General features: G+C 46.1%; 2 protein-coding genes across 2 annotated transcripts in view; both read left to right on the top strand.

Moving 5' to 3' along the window:
• AGBL2 (AGBL carboxypeptidase 2) overlaps positions 1-12,359 on the top strand; it is a gene marked incomplete at both ends in the record, with an annotated part of 35,280 nt that extends 22,921 nt beyond the window's left edge. The window contains 8 exon segments of the mRNA XM_080931760.1: positions 211-311; positions 3,756-3,886; positions 5,918-5,984; positions 6,553-6,675; positions 7,107-7,214; positions 9,526-9,552; positions 9,558-9,599; positions 12,186-12,359. Coding sequence (XP_080787886.1) covers positions 211-311; positions 3,756-3,886; positions 5,918-5,984; positions 6,553-6,675; positions 7,107-7,214; positions 9,526-9,552; positions 9,558-9,599; positions 12,186-12,359 — 773 coding nt within the window.
• A 2,731-nt stretch (positions 12,360-15,090) lies between these two features.
• On the top strand, positions 15,091-16,222 carry LOC308431384 (spermidine synthase-like; the record flags this gene model as incomplete). The annotated part of the gene is given in 2 exon segments (XM_080930832.1): positions 15,091-15,171; positions 15,175-16,222. Coding segments are annotated over 2 exon segments (906 nt in total). The 3' UTR covers positions 16,000-16,222.
• Between the last annotated feature and the right edge of the window lie 6,922 nt (positions 16,223-23,144).

Here is a 23,144-nt window from a genome sequence, read left to right on the forward strand (position 1 = left end):
TGCATGCACTGTGTGCAGAATCCAGCAGGAGGCGCTGGCTCCCCTGGAACTAGAGTTTTGGATGATTGTAAGCTACCATGTGGGTTCAGGGATCCTAACCTGGATTCTGAGAAAGAGCAGCAGATGCTCTTAACTGCTAAGCCATCTCTCCATTTCCAGTTTTTTTTTTTTTAATCTAATAAGAAATGCTGATTTCCCCCCCCCCCCCAGGTAGTAAAAGAGACACTCACTTTACCGTTGAGGACCTGAAATCCCTGGGTTATCTTGTCTGTGACACTATCCTGGATTTCTGTGATCCTGACCAAACCAAGGTAAAAGTGGAATTTTCAGAAGTGTTGTACCACTACTCTGCTGAAAGATTTAGGGCTGATTTCACATGGGACCAGAGTCTACCTAGATGACCTTTGTCATCATCATCTTTTTTCTCTTCCTCTTCTTCTTCTTCCTCTTCTTCCTCTTCCTCTTCTTCTTCCTCTTCTTCCTCTTCTTGTTCTTCTTGTTCTTCTTCTTCTCTCTCTCTCTGTATATATATGTGTGTGTGTGTGCATATATATATATATACATACATACATATATATTAAACCTGATGTTTTTATCACCAGAGTAAATAAAACCCCTAACCTGTAACTGGCCAACAAATGCTAACTCTTGATAACCCACCTAGAAAGATGGGAGCACCCTCTGGCACTCTCTCCTAAATTACAGGTTTACTCCTGGCCACACTAGGCATACTTCATTGTCTTCTAGTTCAGAAGAATCACACACGGCATATTCCTTTTGCTAAAACTAATCCTGCCCTCTGCAGTAGTGGGCGCTCCTGTAGCTTGCCTAAGTAACGTTAGACCTCACTAGTTGCTTTTTCTGTTCTGGATCCTGAGTTTTCTCACTCATTTCTTCCTTCCACTGCCAGCATGCTCAAGCTCACCTCTGTCCTGAAGCATGAGGCTTCCTTAGGCCATCTTCTTCCGGTGGCTCTTCCTCACTCCTTTGCTCAGTCTGGAAGGGTGTGTAACCATAGCAACCCACCTCTCACGCTCCGGGTTAGGTGTTGGCTTGACATGTGCTGCCCTCGATGCAAAGCTTGATGAAGAGTGAGAAGAGCTGTTTAATCAGCGCGTCCCTCTAGTAGTGCTAGAGATGGAACACGAGTCCTCCTCACTCGTGTGAGGCAAGACCTCTTCTACTGAACTATGTCTGTATCCAAACCACACTTGCTATGGGCCAAAGTCAGAACATGGCTGAAACTGTTCCTTCTGTCTTAGGGTTTTATTGCTGTGAAGAAACACCAGGACCACAGAAACTCTTTCTTTTCTTCTTCTTCTTTTTTTTTTTAAATTTGAAACACCTACATTCTTTTTTAGTTATCCATTACTGTACAACAAATTATCCCCAGACTTATATGGTTTAGAAATGGATTTGGCAAAATCCTAGGAAATTTGAGCACTGCCTGGCTGAGTGAGTCTAGTTTGCAGTCCTGCAAGGTTGAGTGAAGATACTCAGCTAGGCTCAAAGTTCAGGATAACCTCAGTAGCATAGAAAAGTCAGTCTGCAGAGGGCTGTTTGGCAGGAGGTGTCCATAGCTCTTTGCTGGTTGTTGACAGAGGTTCTTCTATTCCAAGTTCCTAGATTTTTTTCCCCTTGACATGCCAGCTAGCTTTCTTGGGAGAAAACAAGATGAAAGCCACTATGCTTATTCTTAAGCTAAGCATTCTCACCGTGTTCTGTCTGTTACACATTAGTAAGTCTAGTAAATCTTCAAACCAATTAGAGGCTAGTTCTAGCCCCCATTAGATGGTTATCAATACCTTGAAGACCACTGCATTTCACAAGCTGAGATCCACAGACAGCACCTCGTAGTGATGGTAGCCAGTACTTTGTACAAGTGTTCTAGAACCTCCTATTCCTCAACCCTACAGTGTAGATTTTTCTCCTTAATACTCATGTCCCAGCATCATGTGGCTGGCAAGCACTAGAATTTCAAGGTTGAAATTTCAAAACTGTTCAAAAGGAGCTTTCTTTGTAAAGAGCAGGACGTTGTCATTTGCATTTAGTAGAGTCTGTATTCGTCACAGGAATTCATGACTTGATCGCCGGCAGGAAGAGGAGGTGCTGCCTCCTGTGAACTTCCATCATTACCGTAGACTTCCTTCCATCATGTCTGTGGACTTCCTTCCATCATGTCTGTGGACTTCCTTCCATCATTACCATAGACTTCCTCCCATCATGTTTGTGATAACTTGCAATTAAAGTGCTGGTCAGAGTTCCAAATTCCTGATGGAAACTAGTATGTCTGACTATTAAAACTCTTCTGAGCACATGGCTTAGGGAATCAGAGGGATGACTAAACCTGCACTAGTGAAGAAGTTTTCACTTTGAAATTGAGGGGACGATATATTCATAGTCCTGTAGAATTCTTTCAACCATGTTGTATGTTTGAAAATTCTAATAATAAAATGCTGGGGGAATAAAATCTATCTTTTTAAAACTACTTTTACCTGCTCTTCTAAATGAAGAACCTCTCCTGGTCAAGGATTGTAACTTTTTTTCTGGGCAGAACAACTTGTATAAATTGTGGATTGTGATCTCAAACAAAGATTGTTAACTGATTGTGTGGGATCCCAAACAGTCTGGAGACAGTAAAGGTTTCTAAACACTCAACAAACAAAACTTAATTCACGTCAAATGAATACTGAATCTGAGGTGTTTGTGGCAGTGTGTTCTTAGATTGCCTCCGGTTGAGCTTGACTGTGAGCACACCACACACACACACACACACACACACACACACACACACACACACACCACTGCTGTCAGCATGGCTCAGCACCTCCACTTGGGTGGCTCAGATGCTACTGGATGTTGTCAATTCCAGCCTTTCTACTGCATGCCTTTTTGTTTGTTTTTCTCTTACAGAAAGATGATAGTTTACTAGTATCAGATTAGTGTATCTCTGGCTGTAGCTGGTTCTGCCTGTATAATGTTTTCAGCGACAGGAAAGCAGTGGTGTCAGCTCTGGTGTCCTCTGTATGTGACGAGGGCTGTGCAGTGATAGCTCCAGGTCCTCGGCCTTGTAGCAGGCACTGCACTTGATGCTTCCATTTCCATCTTAGCACATGCGGAAATCTGGAGATGCACAAAACGGTTGCTGAGCAAATGATGCTGTTGCTTTCTAGTGCTGTCTTGGCCCAGGGAGGTGCGTGGGAAGTGAGGCTGCAGATGACTGTCTCCCGTGCACCTTTGTATGTAATCTTGTGTATGGTTAGTGGGCAGTGTGCATTCATTCAGAGTGGAGTGTGATGCTATAAGAAGTTCCTTAATTTGGGAGCTTGATGACTTGACCGGTCCCGCCTCTTCCACTGATGGCTTAATCCCTGTTGACCAAGTCTTGTCATGTTTCTCTCTTTCCTAACGCCAACTAAGTCCACCTGGATCCAGCTCGTCCTTCCCGAGCTCCATCTTGATCCGCCACTCACTATGGGCATCAGGGGGCATTTTTTTTCCATCCACTACACTTTGCTTGCACCTTAGGAAAAGAAATGAGACAATTGCAAAAGTGAGTTATAGGCAGAGAAAAGTGGCTGAGACGGTGGTCACTGGTCTGCTTTAAAGTTGCTTCTCTTTTATAGCCTATGTAACACCTGCTGCCTTTCGTAGAGGGTCTTACAGCTTAACCCATCAATAAATTAAGCACCTTTCAGCGTACATTGCAAACCATTCCATGAGTAGCTTATTAACGGTCTTTCTCTCTGCTGCAGTACACTCAGTGTCTCCATGAGCTTAAAGAGCTCTTACAGCAGGAGATCCACAAGAAGTTGAATAACTTTGGACAAGATATGGATTTAGAAGGAAACTGGAGTGACATTCCTTTGTCTGACATTGAATCCAGGTAACAAACTTTATTTCAAAACAATCAGTGATTGGTAAGACATCCTGGATCCCAGTACTTGGGAGACAGAGGCAGGGGGATTGGGAATTTAAGGAAAGCCTGGTTCACATTTATGTGACACCATGTCCTCTTTGTCTGTCTGTCTGTTTGTCTGTCTGTCATCTATTTATTTCGAGACAAGGTCTTACTGTATCACCCCAGCAATCTGGATCTGTCTACCTCTGCTGGATTAAAAGCATGTCTATGCAACTTAAGAGTACATCCATGTCCTGAGACCCCAGCTGGGTGTGGAGCACATGCCTTTAATTTCAGCACTCTGGAGGAGATGTAGGCAGATCTCTGTAGGTACAAGGCCAGCCTGATATACATAGCAAGTTCCAGGAAAGTCAGGACGATATGAAGAGACACCACCATAAGAACCCAGAATCTCAGAGTTACAAAAGCCCGTGGTGGAATATAAAAACTGTCTTCTTCCTCATGTTCTCCATTGTTCTGGTCCCTGACAGTACCTTTGTGGATTCACCTGCCTGATTTTAGGATGCAGGAGTGGGTGCAACTGGAATCTGAGAAGCCTGCGAACTCATTACTCTTCCATTCCTCAGCCCACTGTACTACGCCCTGCAGCCCGAAAAACAAAATGTCCTGTGTATGTCAACTCACTGATACATAGAGCCCAGAAGCAACAGCCGGCCAAGGCAGCCAGACGGTACACAATAGCTGACTCAGCAGGAAACTAACCTACTTAGCTGAGAAACAGAAGACACGGTTTGCCAGCTTCTCTGCCAGAAAGTCAGATGCCACATGGCTCTCTGGGGATCTACTTGTCCATTCCACAAATACACATAAAGGCAAGCTAGGAATGGTGAGATTGTCCTCTGCGTGTGCACATGACTGACATTTTCTAGAACTTATTACAACTAATGCCTTGATATCCATCGGCTGACGTAGTCTGTTATCTACAAAAGGGACTACAGAGTCTATTGGCCAGCAGCCCAGCATCTTTGAAGGCTCCTTCCTGACTGGAGGTGCCTTTGATAATAAATAGCATATTGGAAATTAGATGACAGAAGATAGTCCTTCCTTCCTGTTCCGATGTGGTTGCACTCCTCCTTGCACACTGAGGGGAGGGAGCAAAATGGGGGGAGGAGCTGGGCACTGGGAACTGAACCCAGATTCCCTGAAAGAGCCAGTGCTCTTAATCCCTGAACCATCTCTTCCTCCCTCCCTCCCTCCCTCCCTCCCTCCCTCCCTCTCTCCCTCCCTCCCTCCCTCCCTCCCTCTCTCCCTCCCTCCCTCCCTCCCTCCCTCTCTCCCTCCCTTCCTCCCTCCCTCCCTCTCTCCCTCCCTTCCTCCCTCCATCCCTCTCTCTCTCCTTCTCCCTTCCTTTTTTATTTTTATTTTTTGGTGTGTGTATGCTTGTTTTTTGCTTGGCATTTTTGAGACAGGGTCTCACATGTACACCTGACTGGCCTGTAATTTACTATGTAAACCAGGATGGCCTCCAGTTCTGAGAAACCCACTTGCCTTTGCCTCCAGCTCGGTTTTCTTTATCGAGAAGGGACAGGGTTTCTGGTTGCTGTCTTCCCATTTCAGTGTTCCAAGTGCTGCTGTTACAGCTGTGCGCCACTGCACCTGCTGCTGTTACAGCTGTGCACCACTGCACCTGCTGCTGTTACAGCTGTGCGCCACTGCACCTGGCTAAAAGTTCTTGAAGTCATTTTTATAGTGTTTAGCCTGCTGATTATTTATCACCTTTATTTATTGGCACATTCGGCAAGTTTTCCCAGAATAACTGGTGGATTCTGGCTTTCGAGAATTAGTGTCATCCAAAAGGAGATGAAGAAAAAGCCTCTGTCTCAGGGAAATCGGGTTGCCGAGTTCTGTACACTGGCTACACATGGTCCGTCCTACCCTCTACCATCTGGTCAGCCTTTGCTTTGCTCTACCGACGTGAACTTGACACAGAGCCTCTGCCTCCTTTAATAACAGCTCTTCCTTGTCTCTCTTCTTGTTCTCTCCTTGTGGTGCCAGCACGAGCGGCTCAGACAGCTCCCTCTCAGATGGTCCTCCGATCCGTCTCCAGAGCGTAGCAGATGAGGTAAGAGGGTACTGATTCTTGTATACACCTAAAACATTAAAAACAACAAACCTTTAAACACCATAACACCAGATAATTTGGGAAATGTTCCAACGGTCCTAGAATCTTCAGGAAATATAGCCATAGTCCCAAGGTGCTGCTGAGGAGGAAGGCACTTGCCTACCATGAGTGGCTTCCTGGTTTCGGTCACCAGTGTGAAATACTGCCCTAGCCGATCACCCTACCCCAGAGGATTTCACTGCTGGAGCTTCTTTACAGCAACGCCAGGCTGTAGCCATACCTCAGTAGTCAGAGTGACCCCAGCCTGACCGTTTATCCTGTCATCTGGACCTGTATCATAAATCACTCACATGTGGGCACTGGCCCACGTCCATGGGACTCAGGCATGTTCAGCCAGGGAATAGCCTCTGAAAAAAAGGTGGTTGAGTTATCGGCCTATTCTCCATACAAACAAGCAAGGCTCACATGACAGGCTACCACACGCACAGACTGGCACTGAAGACTGCGTGTGAGGATGTGTGAACTATGCCATCTCTTCTGACCAGTCTCTCTGTAATTTCTAAAACAGCTGAATCAGAAGATGGTGTTAAAGAATCCCAAAAAGAAAAGACTTCAGACGAGAAAACAGCGGAATGAGCAATACCAGAAGAACTACTTGATGCGGGAGTTAAAGTTAACAGAAAGTTCCTCAGTAAGCGTCCCTGCTGCCTACGTCTACCGCTTGCTCGTGTCTCATAAAGCAGGAGACAGGGCTAGAGTTTACTCCACACTAGAAGGGGCGGTGGGAAGCAGGGGTGCTTTCTGTTTTGAGGTCAGAGCACTTCCTGGGATGTGTCTGAGCAGGTTTCAGCCTCAGACCACGGGTCCTTTCCTCAGGTATGGCAGGGGAATTGTTCCTGCAAGAAGGTGAAGTTGGGGTGTGTTAGCCAGGCTCAGCTAGAGTGGCCGGGGGTTGAGATGAGGGTCGGGGGGGGGCACCTCTCTACCTTGTTTGCAGCTACCATACCCACCAGGCCACCCTGCCCAGACTCTTGCTTTCTAAAGAGAGAATGCTTTCAGGAGTATTTGACTGGGTAGCTAAGGGATGGATCAACTGAAAAACTTCTCACTCAATCCTTGTAGGGAAGGGCAAGACTTGCTCCTACTCTGCAAAAGCAGCCTACTTTTTTGAAAAGTCCAGAGAATTCTAGCCCTTCAGTAAGGAGGACTGAAAAGCCGAGGCTCAATGAGGTAGTATTTTTGCTTGACTCTTTGTCATACAGGTTCTCTGATCTCTCCAATTAGCACGTCAGTCCCACTAGGTGAAGAGCACAGGGGTCATCATGTCACCGGAGGTGGAAAAGGATGCTTTGGATTAAAAACTGAAATCTTATTTCAAATATTGATGATTTGTGATTTAATGTCAAGAACGTGAGACAAGGTTGCTCTACTTCTTCACACAGGCATCCACACACTAACAGCCTCTGCCCCACACCTACTGTATGGCAGCTCCTTTACTGGACACTGAGGTGTCCAGAAGCAAACAAGATGCCATCTTCCCTCAGAGAGTTCAGATGCTGCAGAGGAAGACACTCAGAGAAGGGGTACCCAGACAGTTGTCAGTACTTAGAGTCTTAGAGCTGAAGTCCTTGGTTCTCACGGGGTGGTGCCACGTGCATGTAGTCCCAGCACTAGGGAAGTAGAAGCAGGGGACCAGCAAGTTCTACACGAGACCTAGTAGAGGAAAGAGGAAAGGGGATTTCAGAGAGTGAACAGCTCAGTGGGAGGAAACTTACGGCATGTGCAAGGCTCTGAGTTCAGTTCTCAGCACTGCTTTAAAAAGTGTTTGCTCAACCAGGCACAGTGCCATAGACCTGTAAAACCAGCTCCCGGAGTGACTTAATGCAAAAGGACCACAAATTCAAGGTGGGTCTGGGTAACTCACACTACAGAGGAAGAGATCCTGGAGAGACAGCTCAGCAGCTAAGAGTATGCTGTTCTTGTAGAGGACCTGAGTTCAATTCCCAGTACCCACACCAGGTGGCTCACAACCATCTATAACTCCACCTCAAGAGTATCTAATGCCTCTTCAGGTCTCCAGTGTCACTCGCCTACACACGGCGCGCGCGCGCGCGCGCGCACACACACACACACACACACACACACATATATATACACTTATACAAATATTTATGCATACACACACATATCAAAGATTTTTTTAAAAAGCTTCTTAGAAAGAAAATGTTGAGAAAAGGACTAGGATTATTAGCTCAGTTATAAGGTACTTACCTGCCATCCTCAAAGTTTAATTCCTAGTATAAAACACACACACACACACACACACACACACGATAGAAAATGAGCCCTTCTTGTATAGAATACTATTCTGTTGTTACAGCAATACAGTACATCCACTGAGTTCCAACTGTACTATCCCAGAAACCCCCACAGAGTATAACCCTCTCAAATCAACACTGAGACCCATAATGTCTAATATAACTGTCAAGAGCACAAGCTTTAAAGTCTGTTCAAATCCCAGCCCGACTTCAGCTCCTCAAACCTGACACCTTCTAAGAGATATGACTCCGTGACTGGAAAATTCCATTATATTATATAAAAGTCACTGAGGTGCTCAGGGAGCAAAGCAGTTTGTTTTGCAAACTTGAAACCTAAATTTTATTTCCAGAGTCCACAGCAAAAGGAGAAAAACAACTCCCGAGAGGTGTTCTCTAACCTTTACACATGTGCCATGGTTGCAACTTGCCCACTTACACCCCCACACTAATAACATATAATAAATTTTTATTATGTAAAATTATCTTTAGGCAAGGGCTGGGAGATGGTTCAGTGGGCAAAGTCTCTGCTGTGGGAGTCCAAGGACCTGACCGTGGGTTCCTGGCATCACTTAAAACCAGGCATGTAGTGCACATTGTAATACCAGTGCAGGGGGCAGAGACAGGAGACCCCAGGGCTTTGACAGCCAGCCAGTCAGGTGAATTGATGACCTCCAGGTTTAGAACGAAACTCTACATCTGATGTCACTCTGACCAACATATACTATCACACTACACACAACACACATACAAAATACCTTCAGGCCACACGTGTAAGTGCATATACAAAACAATGAATTTTATGTTTACGCTGGGATCCCATCTCTAAGATATCTTGTTATATATAGACACATATTCCAAAATCAGAAGAAAAAAAAACCCTGAAATTCAAAACATTTGTGTTCCTAAGCATGCCTGAGAACTCTCTATTGTATGAATTACTCAATGAGCCAGGAACTCGGTTCCCGATCTGAAACACTGAGGTACTAACGCCTGAGTCTGTGGTGACTCAGCACTAGGTGGGACACTAAAACATATGGGCATGTAGTGAATAAATACTGGTTCTCTTCTCCCGAGTTGTTACTTGTATTCTGCCTTGCTTTTTGTGGTGCATTGTCCCCATGAGTCAACACTCGTGAACAAAAGTCACAGGACTAATGTATATTCAGTATGTGTTCAGTGTTCACAAGGAGAACTTAGGATATATTCATTTATTTTAGACACAGTTAAGTGGAAGAGAGAAAGGCACCTCCTTAGATCTACCACTGACTATTTATCTAAGAATAAAGAAATAACTCAGGTACTTCCCCTCATTTGTGCACACACATGCCAACAGTTCATTTGCTTATTCTTCTTGTTTTGTTTTAGTGTGTGTGTGTTGTAGTGCATTTTGTTTAGTTCGAACAGGTTCTCAGCCTACAGCCCCTGCTAGCCTGAGACTCACTATGCAGCCATGGCTGGCCCCATAGACTTCTGACCATCTTCCTGCTGCTGTTCCCCAACTGCTAAAATTACAGGTGTGCACCGCCACACCCAGCCGAGTCAACTTCCTTATATGTTGTGTGATTTTGATGAATGGTGCTGTTGTCCAGTGTTACCTTCTCAGGTTTGTTCTGCCCAGGTGGACGTCTAGGGTAGTTTGTACCCTCAGGCTCGAACCACTGGGCCACTCTGGGGCGCAGCCCCCAAGATAAGACAGGACTAAGAAAGGCTTACACAGAGCTACAGTCTGGATATCAAGAGGTTGACCTGAACAAATCTCTCTCAGGCTGCCATGGTTTCGTAGCTCCATGGCAGTATGTCAGCTGAAAAGGTGACACTGGGTAGTGTTAACACAGGGAATGTCATGGTTGGCATGTTTGACACTGATCACTCAAAAATGAAGTGTGTAAATGGATCGTACAGTTTATGTTGCTGTAACAGAATGCCTGGGTCTAGGTAATTTATAAACAAGAGGTATTTGTTCAGTTCATGTTCCTGGAGAGCAGAGTCTGACATGGCCTCATGCACTGAGAGCCTCGAGTGCATTAGATCACACTAGATGAACCTGGGGGTGTGCTCAAAAGAATCAGACCATGAGGAAGGAGCAGCCTCAGTTTTTGTTTAGTTGTTTTGTTTTTAAAACAGAGTCTTTCTACATAGCCCTGACTCTCCTGGGACTCACTATCTAGACCAGGCTGGTGTCTGCCTCTGCCTCCCAAGTGCTCCAAGTGCATGGATCACCATCCCTGGCATAGTAGCCTCACTGTAAAACAGTTTTCTTTCAGTAACTAATACAGCCCCACAAAATAGCCCAGCTCTGTTAAAATTAAAATTCTTGAGTGAGCTCTTAAGGTCCTACCTCCTGAAACCACCGCAGTGAGATTCAGAGGAGACTGGCCACATTCAAACGGTGGTGGTGAGTTTTTGCTTTTCTAAAACAATAGAATTAGTTCTATGTGTCCCCCTACCTCTCACACCCATTTGGATTTAGGGACAGCAACACCCAGTCACTTCCCTTGTAAATAGCTCTGCTCTGTGCTAGGGCACACCTGCAATTCTAGCCACTTGGGGAGCTAAGACAGTTCTACTAGTGAGACCCTGTCTCCAGAAAGAGGGAAAGTAGCTCTGGGTACGCCAGGAGGGTACTCCTCACATGTGTCTGGGTAGAACAAAGTCAGAGAAACACTGCATTTGCTGAGGTAAATTGGGCATACAAGGATTAGTCCTCCAAATGTGAAGTCTCTGGTGTTTTACAAGTCTTTTGCACAGGTTAATTCTTGTGTGGATGCTCTAATTTCCTGTCCAAGTCTTCAGGAGGACCTGTAAATGAGAGACTCCTAAAGACAATCAGTATTGACAAAACACACTGATTACCACAGGACGGCACAAAGTGAAGCGCAGGGCTGAGAGAAATGGAAAGGAAACTGAAGGCTGAGGCAGGAGTATCACAATCATGGGTCAGACAGTGAATCTGAGACTGTCTAAGGCTACACAGAAAGACCTTGTTTCAGAAATAATGACTGAGGACGCTGAGTGCAGGACACAAGCCTTTAGTCTCAGTACCCAGGAGGCAGATATAGATGGATCTCTGTGAGTTCAAGGCCAGCCTGCTCACAGGGAGTCCCAGGACAGCCAGAGCTATGTAGAGGGACCCTGTCTCCAAAACATAAATAAATAGGGGCAAACATGTTATGGAGATGTCTCAGCAATTAAGAGCATCTGTTGCTCTTTCAGAGGACCCGAGTTCTGTTCCCAGCACCCACATGAAGGCTTGCAAGATTCCAGATCTGACATCTTCTGGTGCATGTACAAACACACAGTAAAGGCATTAATTTTATTTCTAACTTATTTTATTATAGATAAAATGTTTTACTACAGATAAAGATCTTATTTTTCAGTAAATGAAAATGTCAAACTAAAGGAAGTTGCAGCAGAACAGTGAGTGGTGAACGCATTCTTATTCTCCACTCGGCAGTCATTGCTCCAAGCCTGTAGGTAACAACTTCATATGCACAACTAAAACATGCCTGGACTGTGAAGGTGGAGTCTTCTGACAGGAATGCAATTTACCTACCATAGCATGTCAGATATCAGAGTTGAAAATGTGGGCCAGCCGTTTTGACACCCTAAGTTTTCCTTTCATTGTGTTACTTTAGCAGGCAGCATATAGAAAACAGTTCCTCCACTTCGCCGATCAACTGTTGCCCATAGACGTCTACTTCGTTGAGAAACTAGATCAGATTCTTGATTCACCTCTGCCCTGCAATAGTGCTGATCATTGTGGTGTTTGGGGAGGAAATGCAAATGTTTCTAACTCCTGTCTAGTAAGACCAACTTCAAGCCTAACGGTAACTTAGAAACTGCAGCAGAAAGTAAATTCAACTCTTTTATCTTGTTTGTGCAGAGTAAGAAGCCAGGCTTTACAGCATCATGCTCTCCAAAGAGAAGCACAAACTCCAGCCTAGGGCCAGCTCCAGATGTGAAGCCAAACTGGTCTAAGACTAGATACCCTGCCGCAAGGAAGGACCATGCCACCATGGCAGTGTACCCATCCTTGCACATATACACATACCCGTAGGGGTGCATGTGCTGTGACATACACATGCTTCCTACAAAGGTTTCGGGGAGTTTTGTTGGTTTGTTCTGTATGCAGTGCTGGGGACCAAACCTGGGGCACTGAGCAGGCTAGTCTTTACACTGAGCTGTGTCTCCAGCTCTCTTGATAAGCTTGTGGGTTATACACATTTTATAAGGGGGAAATCTAGGAATGAAATCTAGGAATCTGTTTATGATGTACTGTGTTGCACATTCACCACACACTGACCTGCACTCTGGATTTCCCCTGTGCACTATCCTTAGATGATGTATGCCTTGTTACCTCATGAATTTGGTAGTTTTTTTCCTTAGATGAGATTATATTTTGATGTATAGAAAAGCCTTCATTAAAAGCTGAAGCCTGTACTAATAAAAAAGATAGAACAGGTGTGTGTGTGTGTGTGTGTGTGTGTGTGTGTGTGTGTGTGTGGATGTGTGTGTATAATTTTAACCAACTTTCTCTCTAAAGTTACATGCAAATCAGTTTTAAAAGATTAAGCAGATTTGAATGTGTTTTGGAAATGTGCCATATGAAAAAGTCTTGTATCAAAGTTTCCAAATGGTGACTGACCAGTCAGACTGTGGTTATATCAGGCTTACTCAATGGATGGTATTCCTACATAGAAAAAAATTACATGTATTACTTAGAATTTAATGTTGCTTATATTATGTTCAACAAGGTTGTGTAAATTTTTAACCCAATAATTAAAATTCTCTCTCTCTAGTTACTTCTCCTTGATTGTTTTGCTACATAATTTTAAGTTATACACTAGCCATTCGTTTTCCTAGGTCCTTCATAAGCACCAGGCACAATCTTCCAGCTGCGAGTCATGTCAGAATTCAGAGTCCCATTAAAGAAGAGCCACTCAGATGAGTGTGGTAGCTCATACCTGTAATGCATTGAGAGGCAGAAACCATGAGTTGAAGGCCAGTCTGTTCTACATCCCAAAGTCTAGGCCAACCAGGGTTACAAAGTAAGACCTTGTACATAAGAAGGGGAGGGGGATCTACTTCAAACTGCGTATGGTGGCTCATGTGTAACCCTATCGCTCAAGACAGACTTGCTGTGAGTGTAAGACTGCACTACTTGGATGAGACTCAACAGACAGGGATCCCTCTGTTCACGTTCTGTTCATTAACTCCTCTCATTGCTTTTATCTTGTCACATTAGATTGAAAGTTTCCTAGCATGTTTTTTATTTGTGTGTATATGTGTCATGTATGTGTGGATACATGTTCATGTATGGATGTATGTGTTCGTGTGTGTGTGTTCATGCATGCTCATACATGTTAATGTATGTGTCCATATGTGTATGTGTGTTGTGTGCATGTTCATGTATGCAAGCCTGTGTGTATACATGTTCATATATGTGAGCACATGGAGAGCCTAATTCCAGTCCTTAAACAGCCTTCCCTTTGGCTGCATGGCCAGTGGGAGTATTATTACCATCTGGTGGCAGCATACCTTATACTGTTTGATTTATTTTCACTTATTTTATGTGCACATGTATGAGCACATACATGCACAGTGCACCTGTGGAAGCTAGAGGAAAACTTGTAGGAATTGGTCTTCTCCTTCCACCTTGTGGTTCCTAGAAATCAAACTCAGGCCTCCAAGCTAGGCATTAGGGGCCCTTAAACTATTAGTAAGCCTTCTCACGAGCCCCCTTTTCTGGTTTTGGAGAGGTGAGGTGACCACAGCTCTTGCTTGCAGTCTACATTCTTTCTGAGACAAGGTGTCATGTCCCGGCTGCACTCAAGTTAGGAATGACCCTTGACTCCTGAGCCTCTGCCCTCCACCTACCTAGTATGGGGACAGCAAGCCTGTGTCACTATATGTGGCCTGACCACAGCTCTCAAGATGCTGTACACACTACAAACATGGAAGACAATGACAGAAAACAGCACAACTCAGGGCTTTTGTTGGAGCCGGAACTCTGTTGGTGGAAGAGAAATTCTGTATAGATACAGAAGCTACTTTAAAATGCCATGTGGTTTTTGTTTTGTTTTGTTTTGTTTTTTTCTCCATTTGGCACTATTTCTAATTTTCTTTTTCTTGCTGTGATAAACAGTATAACAAATGTAACTTGGGGAGGAAAGGGTTTATTTGGCTTATAAGTGTCAATCGTAGTCCACATGGAAGGAGGTCAGGGCGAGGGCAGGAGGAGCTGAAAGGAGCCAAGCCATTAGTGGCTTGCTTTCCACGCTTTCTCAGCTTATTTTTATATAAACAACTCAAGACCATCTGCTCTTAGGTGGCACCACCCGCAGTGAGCTGGGGCCCCCACATCCATCATTAGTCAGGAAACTGCCCCTATAGGCTTGCCTTTACAAGAGGCATTTTCTCAGTTAAAGTTTCATTTCTCATATGACTGTCACTTGTGCCAACTTGACTGAAAACTAATCAGCACAACATTCAAGGTACAGTGCTTTGAGCTGAGCGTGGTACATACCTGTGATCCCAGCACTCTAGAAGCTCAGACCGGAGGTCACAGGTTCAAAGCCAGCCTACACTACAGATCAAACTCCATACTGGGGTGTGTGTGCACCAATACTGAAGAGCTACCAGATAGCTGACGACTCAGAGCTGTACTTATATATATGTATCAAAAGTTTTGTGAAGGCGGCGCGGGCGGCGGGCAGAGCTGGTCCGGTTGTGCTGGGGCTCCGCGCGGCCTGCAGTCCCGGGCCCGCGACGCGCGCCGCCCGCCCGCCATGGAGCCTGGCCCCGATGGCCCAGCCGCGCCCGGCCCCGCCGCCATCCGTGAGGGCTGGTTCCGAGAGACCTGCAGCCTGTGACCTGGTCAGGCCCTGTCGCTGCAAGTGGAGCAGCTGCTGCACCACCGGCGCTCGCGGTACCAAGACATCCTCGTCTTCCGCAGTAAAACCTACGGCAACGTGCTGGTTCTGGATGGCGTCATCCAGTGTACTGAGAGGGACGAGTTCTCCTACCAGGAGATGATTGCCAACCTGCCGCTCTGCAGCCACCCCAACCCGCGAAAGGTGCTGATCATCAGGGGTGGAAATGGGGGCGTCCTACGGGAAGTGGTGAAGCACCCCTCTGTGGAGTCTGTGGTCCAGTGCGAGATCGATGAGGATGTCATTGAAGTCTCTAAGAAGTTCCTGCCTGGCATGGCCATCGGCTACTCCAGCTCAAAGCTGACTCTCCATGTGGGCGATGGCTTTGAGTTCATGAAACAGAACCAAGATGCCTTCGACGTCATCATCACCGACTCCTCGGACCCCATGGGCCCTGCTGAGAGCCTCTTCAAGGAGTCCTATTACCAGCTCATGAAGACAGCGCTCAAGGAAGATGGCATCCTCTGCTGCCAGGGTGAGTGCCAGTGGCTGCATCTGGACCTCATCAAGGAGATGAGGCATTTCTGCAAATCTCTTTTCCCTGTGGTGAGCTATGCCTACTGTACCATCCCCACCTATCCCAGCGGCCAGATCGGCTTCATGCTATGTAGCAAAAACCCGAGCACCAACTTCCAGGAGCCAGTGCAGCAGTTGACACAGGCCCAGGTGGAGCAGATGCAGCTGAAATACTATAACTCGGACATGCACCGTGCGGCCTTTGTACTGCCCGAGTTCACCCGGAAGGCCCTGAATGACATAAGCTGAATCCAGGTGCCACTGGAACACCACCCGAGACCTCAATCGGAATGGACCAAGGAGCTTCCAAGTTGTCTGGGGACCACCAGTCCTGGACCAGACTCCCAGATGACTCTTGCCCACCAACCAAGTGTTACAGGCCCCAGAATGCTGCCTGGCCTGCCCTGCTGGGTGGACTCAGTCTCTGTGTCTGTCTATCTCTGTGGCGTTCAGCCCCACGCCTATACCAGCTCTGTACAGCACCGCCTATGCCGTGACCCAACAAAAAAAACGTGTATTTATAACAAAAAAAAAAAAAGTTTTGTGAAGACATCCTTGTTCATTTTCTGAAGCTGTAACTGTGTACAGGAGATGGAGTAGTTGATGAATAAAGGAATCTCATTTTGAGGGTACAGGCCTTGAGAGAAGATCTGACGAAATTCAGGCTGGCCTTGAGTTCACTTCTGTGTATTGAGGAGAACCTTGAATTTCTGGTCCTTGTGCCTCCCTCCACCTTGGCACTTCTGAGTCTACAGACTTGAGCCATGGTGCCTAGAAGAAAATGAATTTCTTATGATTAAGAAGTTTACAAAATCCCAAGGTAAAGCAACCACATTTAATGAGGAGCTAGCTCTTCCCTGGGGGCAACGCTGAGTGAGCCCTAAGGCAATAAAAACCATCACATCATTGAACAGAACAGGTGTGCCAGGGAAATCACGATTTTATTTCACAAATCCGTCTCTTGCTAATCAATACATTTAATCCACAAACGTACCCACCCTCCTGACCCTATCACCTGCCGAAGTCACACCTCCAAATAACAACAGCACTGCCACACTGGAACCAAGTTTACAACACATAAGACTTGGTGGGAAAATGCCAGAATGTTTCTCTCCACAGAAATAGAAATGCTAACTTCAGGTCTTCCAAGCTGTTCTCACAGGAACTCTGGCTTCACTGTCTAGAATAGCAGAGATGTTTCCAGGTCAGAGACTTAGCACCTTTTCCCCCGGATGCTTTAAGTTGCAAAGCCTGCATGGTCCTTTGAAGTGTGAAGACACAGCTGACCGTGGGGTGCGGGCAGGGGCCGCTCAGCACTTTGGATGTGAAGGCAGGAGTTGGATTCCAGCCTCAGCTACACAGTGAGTTCAAAGCTTCCTAGGCTGCATGAGATCATATTAAAAAAAATAGTGTATAAACTCAGTTTAATTGTACCAACTAAATTTGACTAGAGACGTTTTTCCTCTCCCTCTCCCTCCCTCTCTCTCCCCCCTCTCCCCTCCCCCTTCTCCCCTTCTCCCTCCCCCTTCCCTCCTCCTCACCCCACCTCTCTCTTTCTCCTCTCTCTCTCTCTTTTGGTTTTTGGTTTTACTAGACAGGGTCTCACTATATAGCCTTGGCTGTCCTGGAACTTGCTCTGTGCACCACGCTGGACTCAAATGTGGAGTTCTGTCTGCTTCTGCCTCCCAAATGTTGGGACCAAAGGCGTGTGCCACCACCACCGGGGCTTCCCTCCATTTCTTGGTGGAGTATTGCTGTGGAGGCAAGCTCGCCTCTGTCAATGCTTGCCACGATCCAACATCGTTATGTTCTCGTCTTCGCCTGACAAGCTGACTCAGGAGTATAAAAAGAACGTGGGATCTATTTTCTGTGTCAAGTGTGTTCCACCTGAGTTCTGTGCAGCTGTCATGCCTTCTCTACAAACCAAACATTCATGTGAAATCAGATTCATGTGTGTGCTGATTGTCAAAGCTACAGTGGCAAAGCTGGGGACGCCTCCACATCCAGATTAATAAGCATGTGATGAAGGTCATAAGAAAATTGACAACCCAAATGTGGTGTTACATGCCTGCAGTGCTGCATCAGGAGATGGACAAGAAAGCCATGGACTGCAGGCTAGCCTGGGCTACACATGGAATTCCAGGCCAGCCTTGATTATAAGACCTTGTCAGAGAGAGACTAGGTGGGGTTGGGAGTGATAGCAATATAAAAGATTGCCTAAGATTCAGAGAAAAGTCTAAGAAGAGATGGCTGTCATTGGAATACAAGTATGGGGTCTGAGGATGGCCGCCAGTGGAAATATGCCTGTGCACGCAGGTGCCTGCAGCAGCTCAACGATGGTTTGTCTTGGGAATCAAACCTGGGACCTCTGGAAGAGCAGCCAGTGCTCTTAACCACTGAGCCATGTCTCCAACTCCCAAAACCAACTTTTTAAAAAAAATTATTTATTTATTGATTGATTTCCCATATGTGAGTACACTGTCACTATATTCAGACACACCATAAAAGGGCATCAGATCTCATTAGAGATAGTTGTGAGCCACCATATAGTTGCTGGGAATTGAACTCAAGACCTCTGGAAGAGCAGTCAGTGCTCTTAACAACTGAGCCATCTCTCCAGCCCCCCAAAACCAATTTTTATGATAAGAATTATGTGTCAAATTTCCTTCTGGCTTTGTGGACAAAGTATACATGAGACATTAATGAATTTCATATTTAGGCTTGGGTTCCATCCCTAAGATATTTCATTATACATATGTGTAAACCTTCTAAGATCCTAAAATGCACAAAATAGAAAATTCTTCTGATCCCAAGCATTTCAGATAAAAGATGTTGAACTCGTGACATTTCCTAAAATTTCCAGTTCACTTTTGACATGTTGTCTCTGTCAATGTTCTATTGCTGTGGGGAAAAAAAAAAAACACCATGACCACGGCAAATCTTATAAATTAAAGCATTTAATTGAGGTTGGCTTACAGTTCAGAGGTTTGATCCTTTGGTTGCAGGAAGCATGGCAGCATGCAGACAGACATGGTGCTGGAGGGTAGCTGAGAGTTCTAATGTAAACCCACAGGGGGGCAAAAGCCCATAGGCCTGACTGAGCTTCTGAAACTGCAAAGCCCATCCCCAGTGATACACTTCCTCCAACAAGGCCCCATCCACCCCAACAAGGCCCCATCCACTCCAACAAGGCCCCATCCACTCCAACAAGGCCCCATCCACTCCAACAAGGCCCCATCCACTCCAACAAGGCCTCATCCACTCCAACAAGGCCCCATCCACCCCAACAAGGCCCCATCCACCCCAACAAGGCCCCATCCACTCCAACAAGGCCCCATCCACTCCAACAAGGCCCCATCTACTCCAACAAGGCCCCATCCTCTCCAACAAGGCCTCATCCACCCCAACAAGGCCTCATCCACCCCAACAAGGCCTCATCCACCCCAACAAGGCCCCATCCACTCCAACAAGGCCCCATCCACCCCAACAAGGCCCCATCCACCCCAACAAGGCCCCATCCACCCCAACAAGGCCCCATCCACCCCAACAAGGCCCCATCCACTCCAACAAGGCCCCATCCACTCCAACAAGGCCCCATCCACTCCAACAAGGCCTCATCCACTCCAACAAGGCCCCATCCACCCCAACAAGGCCCCAGCCACTCCAACAAGGCCCCATTCACCCCAACAAGGCCACATCTTCTAATGTCACTCCCTAAGCATTCAAATACATGAACCTATTAGGGCCATTCACATTCAGAACACTGTGCCTGTCTACCCAAGGTGAATTTTCACCACTAATTTCATTAGTTGAAAGGATGTATGAAGCCATGACTGAGTTCAGAACTGTGATAAATACAACAGCACACAACTGTTTTGCACACATGATGGGATCGGGGTGTCATTATGATCTCTTAAAGATACAAGAAAGGCATTTGGTGGCTTTAAAAAATTTTTTATTTTGATTCTTTGTGAATTTCATACCATATACCCCAAAACCACTCATCTCCCTGTCCCTTTGTATCTGCCCTTGGCCCTTGCAAACTACCCAAAAAAAAAAAAGAAAATTAAAAAAACAAACAAAAAATAAAGTACAAATTATCAAAACAAAAAAAATCAAAACAAAACACAACAATCTTGTGGAAGCTGCAGTGTGCCACAGTGTCGCCCACACAGCTTTACTTGCAAATGTTCATTTTGATGAAACATTGGTCCGGTTTGAGGCCTCTGCTTCTGCTACACTATCAATACTGGATCTCACCAGGACTCCTCTCAGAAGTCCGGCTGTTGCCCCGTGCAGGAGATCCTGCAGCTTTGGTTCACAGGTTCCAGCAGTTTAGAGATGGGGTAGATGTTGGGGTCACTCTGTCCAGCACTGCCCAGCTAGGCCACCGGATGCTGTGGATGGCAAGGGACAGGGTTAGTTCTGCTCTCATGACCTCGGGGCAGCTCACCAGAGCTCCCACCACCAGGGCCAGCTCTACTACAGCGTCCAGATGAGCTGTGGGGCTGGACTCCTGAGTGCTGCAGCTGGTAAGGGCCGGAGTCCTCTCCCTCTCTCTCCCTCTCTCTCCTCCCTCCCCCACTTCTACTCTGCTGCAGGTGACGAGGTGGGGTGGGTGTCTCTCATGGCAGACAAGTGGTGGGCTGGCTCACCCATTATCCTACCACCAGGGTCAGCTCTACTGTGCTTCCTAATTGAGGTGTAGGCCGAATCTCCTGAGTGTCTCAGCCAGTGACAGATGGGACCAGCTCTGCACAGCCCTTGGACATCAACATGGTCCCAGGCAGCAGCCCAGATGGCCTTTGTTAGTAATATGAGCCGCAGACTGCTGATGTATGACCATAGACCCGGACATGGTCCTCAGCAGCATCATGGGCTCAGACTTCACTGTGGCCTTAGGTGGCAGGGCTGGCTATTCACAACAGGCTATTTCTCTCCACCCTCATGTCTCCAGTTCCACCTCTCTTGATGATGCTCAAACCATTCTGCATCTCTTCGTCTCCCATCTCTCCACTGTTGGCGGACCACTGTCAGGCTGGCCTCTGGGTATCTTCAGCCCACCCCAGCCAACGATGGCCTGGTAAACCACTGGGCTTCTTCCATCACTCTCTACCTATTCCTTTTTTTAAGACTTATTTTATTTGTGTGAATGTTTTGCCTGCCTATATATGTGCATTCATGAGTGCAATACCTGGGGCATCCAGAAGAGGGTGTCAGATCCCCTGAAACTGGAGTTACAGATGGTTGTGAGCTACTATGTAGTGGTAATAACTGAACCCAGATCTCTGCAAAAGCAGTAAGTTTAACTGCTGAGCCATCTCTCTAGCCCCTCTACCTTTCCTGCTTTTTTGTTTTTGTTTGTTTGTTTGCATGTTGGAGATAAGATCTCACTATATGCACCAAGCTGGTCTGGAACCCAGAGAGAGCACTAGCATCTGGCTCTTAGTAGCTATGGCTACAGGTCCATCACCATGACCAGCATCTAACCTATAAAGCTCACAGTTTCTCTGCCAGCCCTGTCTCCACACTTTCCAGGTCTGGAATTACAGGTGTGTCCAGAACACCTGGGATCTGAACTCTGGTCCTTATTTAAAAGCAAGCACTCAACAGCTATCCCATATTTTAGCTGCTGACCCTCCTGCCTCTTCTGCTGAGAAAATAGACACGTATTGCCAAACAGAGTTTATCTGATGCTAGAGATTGAATTTTTAGGCCTCAAGCATGCTAGGCAAAGGATACCTACTCTGTAGATTGTCCTGAAGCTGTTTGTATTTTAATGTTAATTCCACCTCCCCAAGAAGGGCTGTCTAGTCACGTGACTCCAACTGAACCTTCCCATTTTAATTAGTAAAATAAAGGAAAGCCAGTGACTGGGCAGGGTGAGAGAGGTGGAGAGGTCTGAGAGGTCTGAGGAGGTCAGAGGACAGAGGGTAGAGGTCGAGGCAACATGGAGTTTCCCAAGGACCAGTTGGACCCAGGTGATAATGATTGGTGTTACAAAGCTATGAACATTAAGGATTTTATAGGTCTAATATCTCATATAGAAGGGCAGTTTGTATCTTTGTCTATTTGATGCAGTCTTGTCGTGTAGAGAGTTTGTGGATTGAGAGTTGAATATATAAACCTGTATGAAAAGCTATTGGGCTATACAGTTGTATTTACGTGGGATTTTGGGGTACAGAATTCCCCGGGACAGAGACGGAGAACAGGGAAGGGAAGTTGAGCCATGGTGGCAGCTCGGACCAGGCGCCAGAGGAAAGTGCAGCTTTGAACTAAAGCCAAGCTTGAAGAGTGAGACCTCAGGGCCAGTAAAGAGATAAACCCAATCTATTTTTTAATATTTACTGCAACACTACTCAACTGTTTTAATTTCTGTTCTATTGCTGTGAAGAGACTCCACAATCACAGTAGCTTAGAAAAGAAAGAATCTATTTGGGGCTAGCTTACAGTTTCAGAGTTTCAGATAGTTTATGACCATCAAGGCAGGAAGCATGGCAGCAGCAGGCGGGCACTAGAGCAGCAGCAGGCGGGCACTAGAGCAGTAGCTGAGATACTATTCACAAGCTTGAGGGTGAAAGGGATGAAGACTGGCCTGGTGAGGGATTTTTAAACCCTCAAGCTCACCTCCAGTGACACACATCCTCCAGCAAAGGCATACCTCCTAATCCTTCATAAACAGCTCCATCAAGTGTGCAAATCTGTGAGGCTCTGTGGGCCATTCGCATTAAGACCAACACAGCAACTAAAGTATATCTTCTGACCCCTTCTGGGTTTTGCTTAAGGTTTTTGTTTTGTTTTGTTTGTTTGTTTGTTTTTGTTATTATTTGTTTGCTTGATACAAGGTCTTATGTAACCCTGGCTGACCTTAATATGTAGCTGAGGATGACCCTGAACTCCTGATTCTCCTGTCTCCACTTTTGATTTCTAGGATTGTAGGTCTGTGCCACTGGGATGGGCTGACTTTCTGAGGTTTAAAGTGAAGTTACTACAGGGGCTGGAGAGATTGCTCAGTGGTTAAGAGCACAGAGGATTGTGGCTCAATTCCCTGCACCTATGTGGTAGCTCACCTGTAACCTCAGCTCTTTGGGATCTGTACACGTGTGTACATACACACACATACATACATGCATGCAAGCCACACATACACAAAATGAAAATAAAAAATCTTTAAAGTGAAGAGACTGCTGCTGAGGCATCCCTGAGAGTCCCTGGGCCTCCGTGAAATCTCACCTATTGAACACTGCCCTTGGCTGTTACAGGTCATATATTGTACAAGTGTGCTACAGACATGTCCTTCTTTAGCCCAGGCCAGCGAGGGCTTCCCTAGGTAGGTCTTTTCAGTTCTTGGTATAACAAGGTCTCTTTGGTTGCTTTGAGTACAGTTTCTTCCA

Source organism: Micromys minutus (assembly GCF_963924665.1).
Source record: "Micromys minutus genome assembly, chromosome: 17".
In the NCBI taxonomy this organism is placed as follows: Eukaryota; Metazoa; Chordata; class Mammalia; order Rodentia; family Muridae; genus Micromys; species Micromys minutus.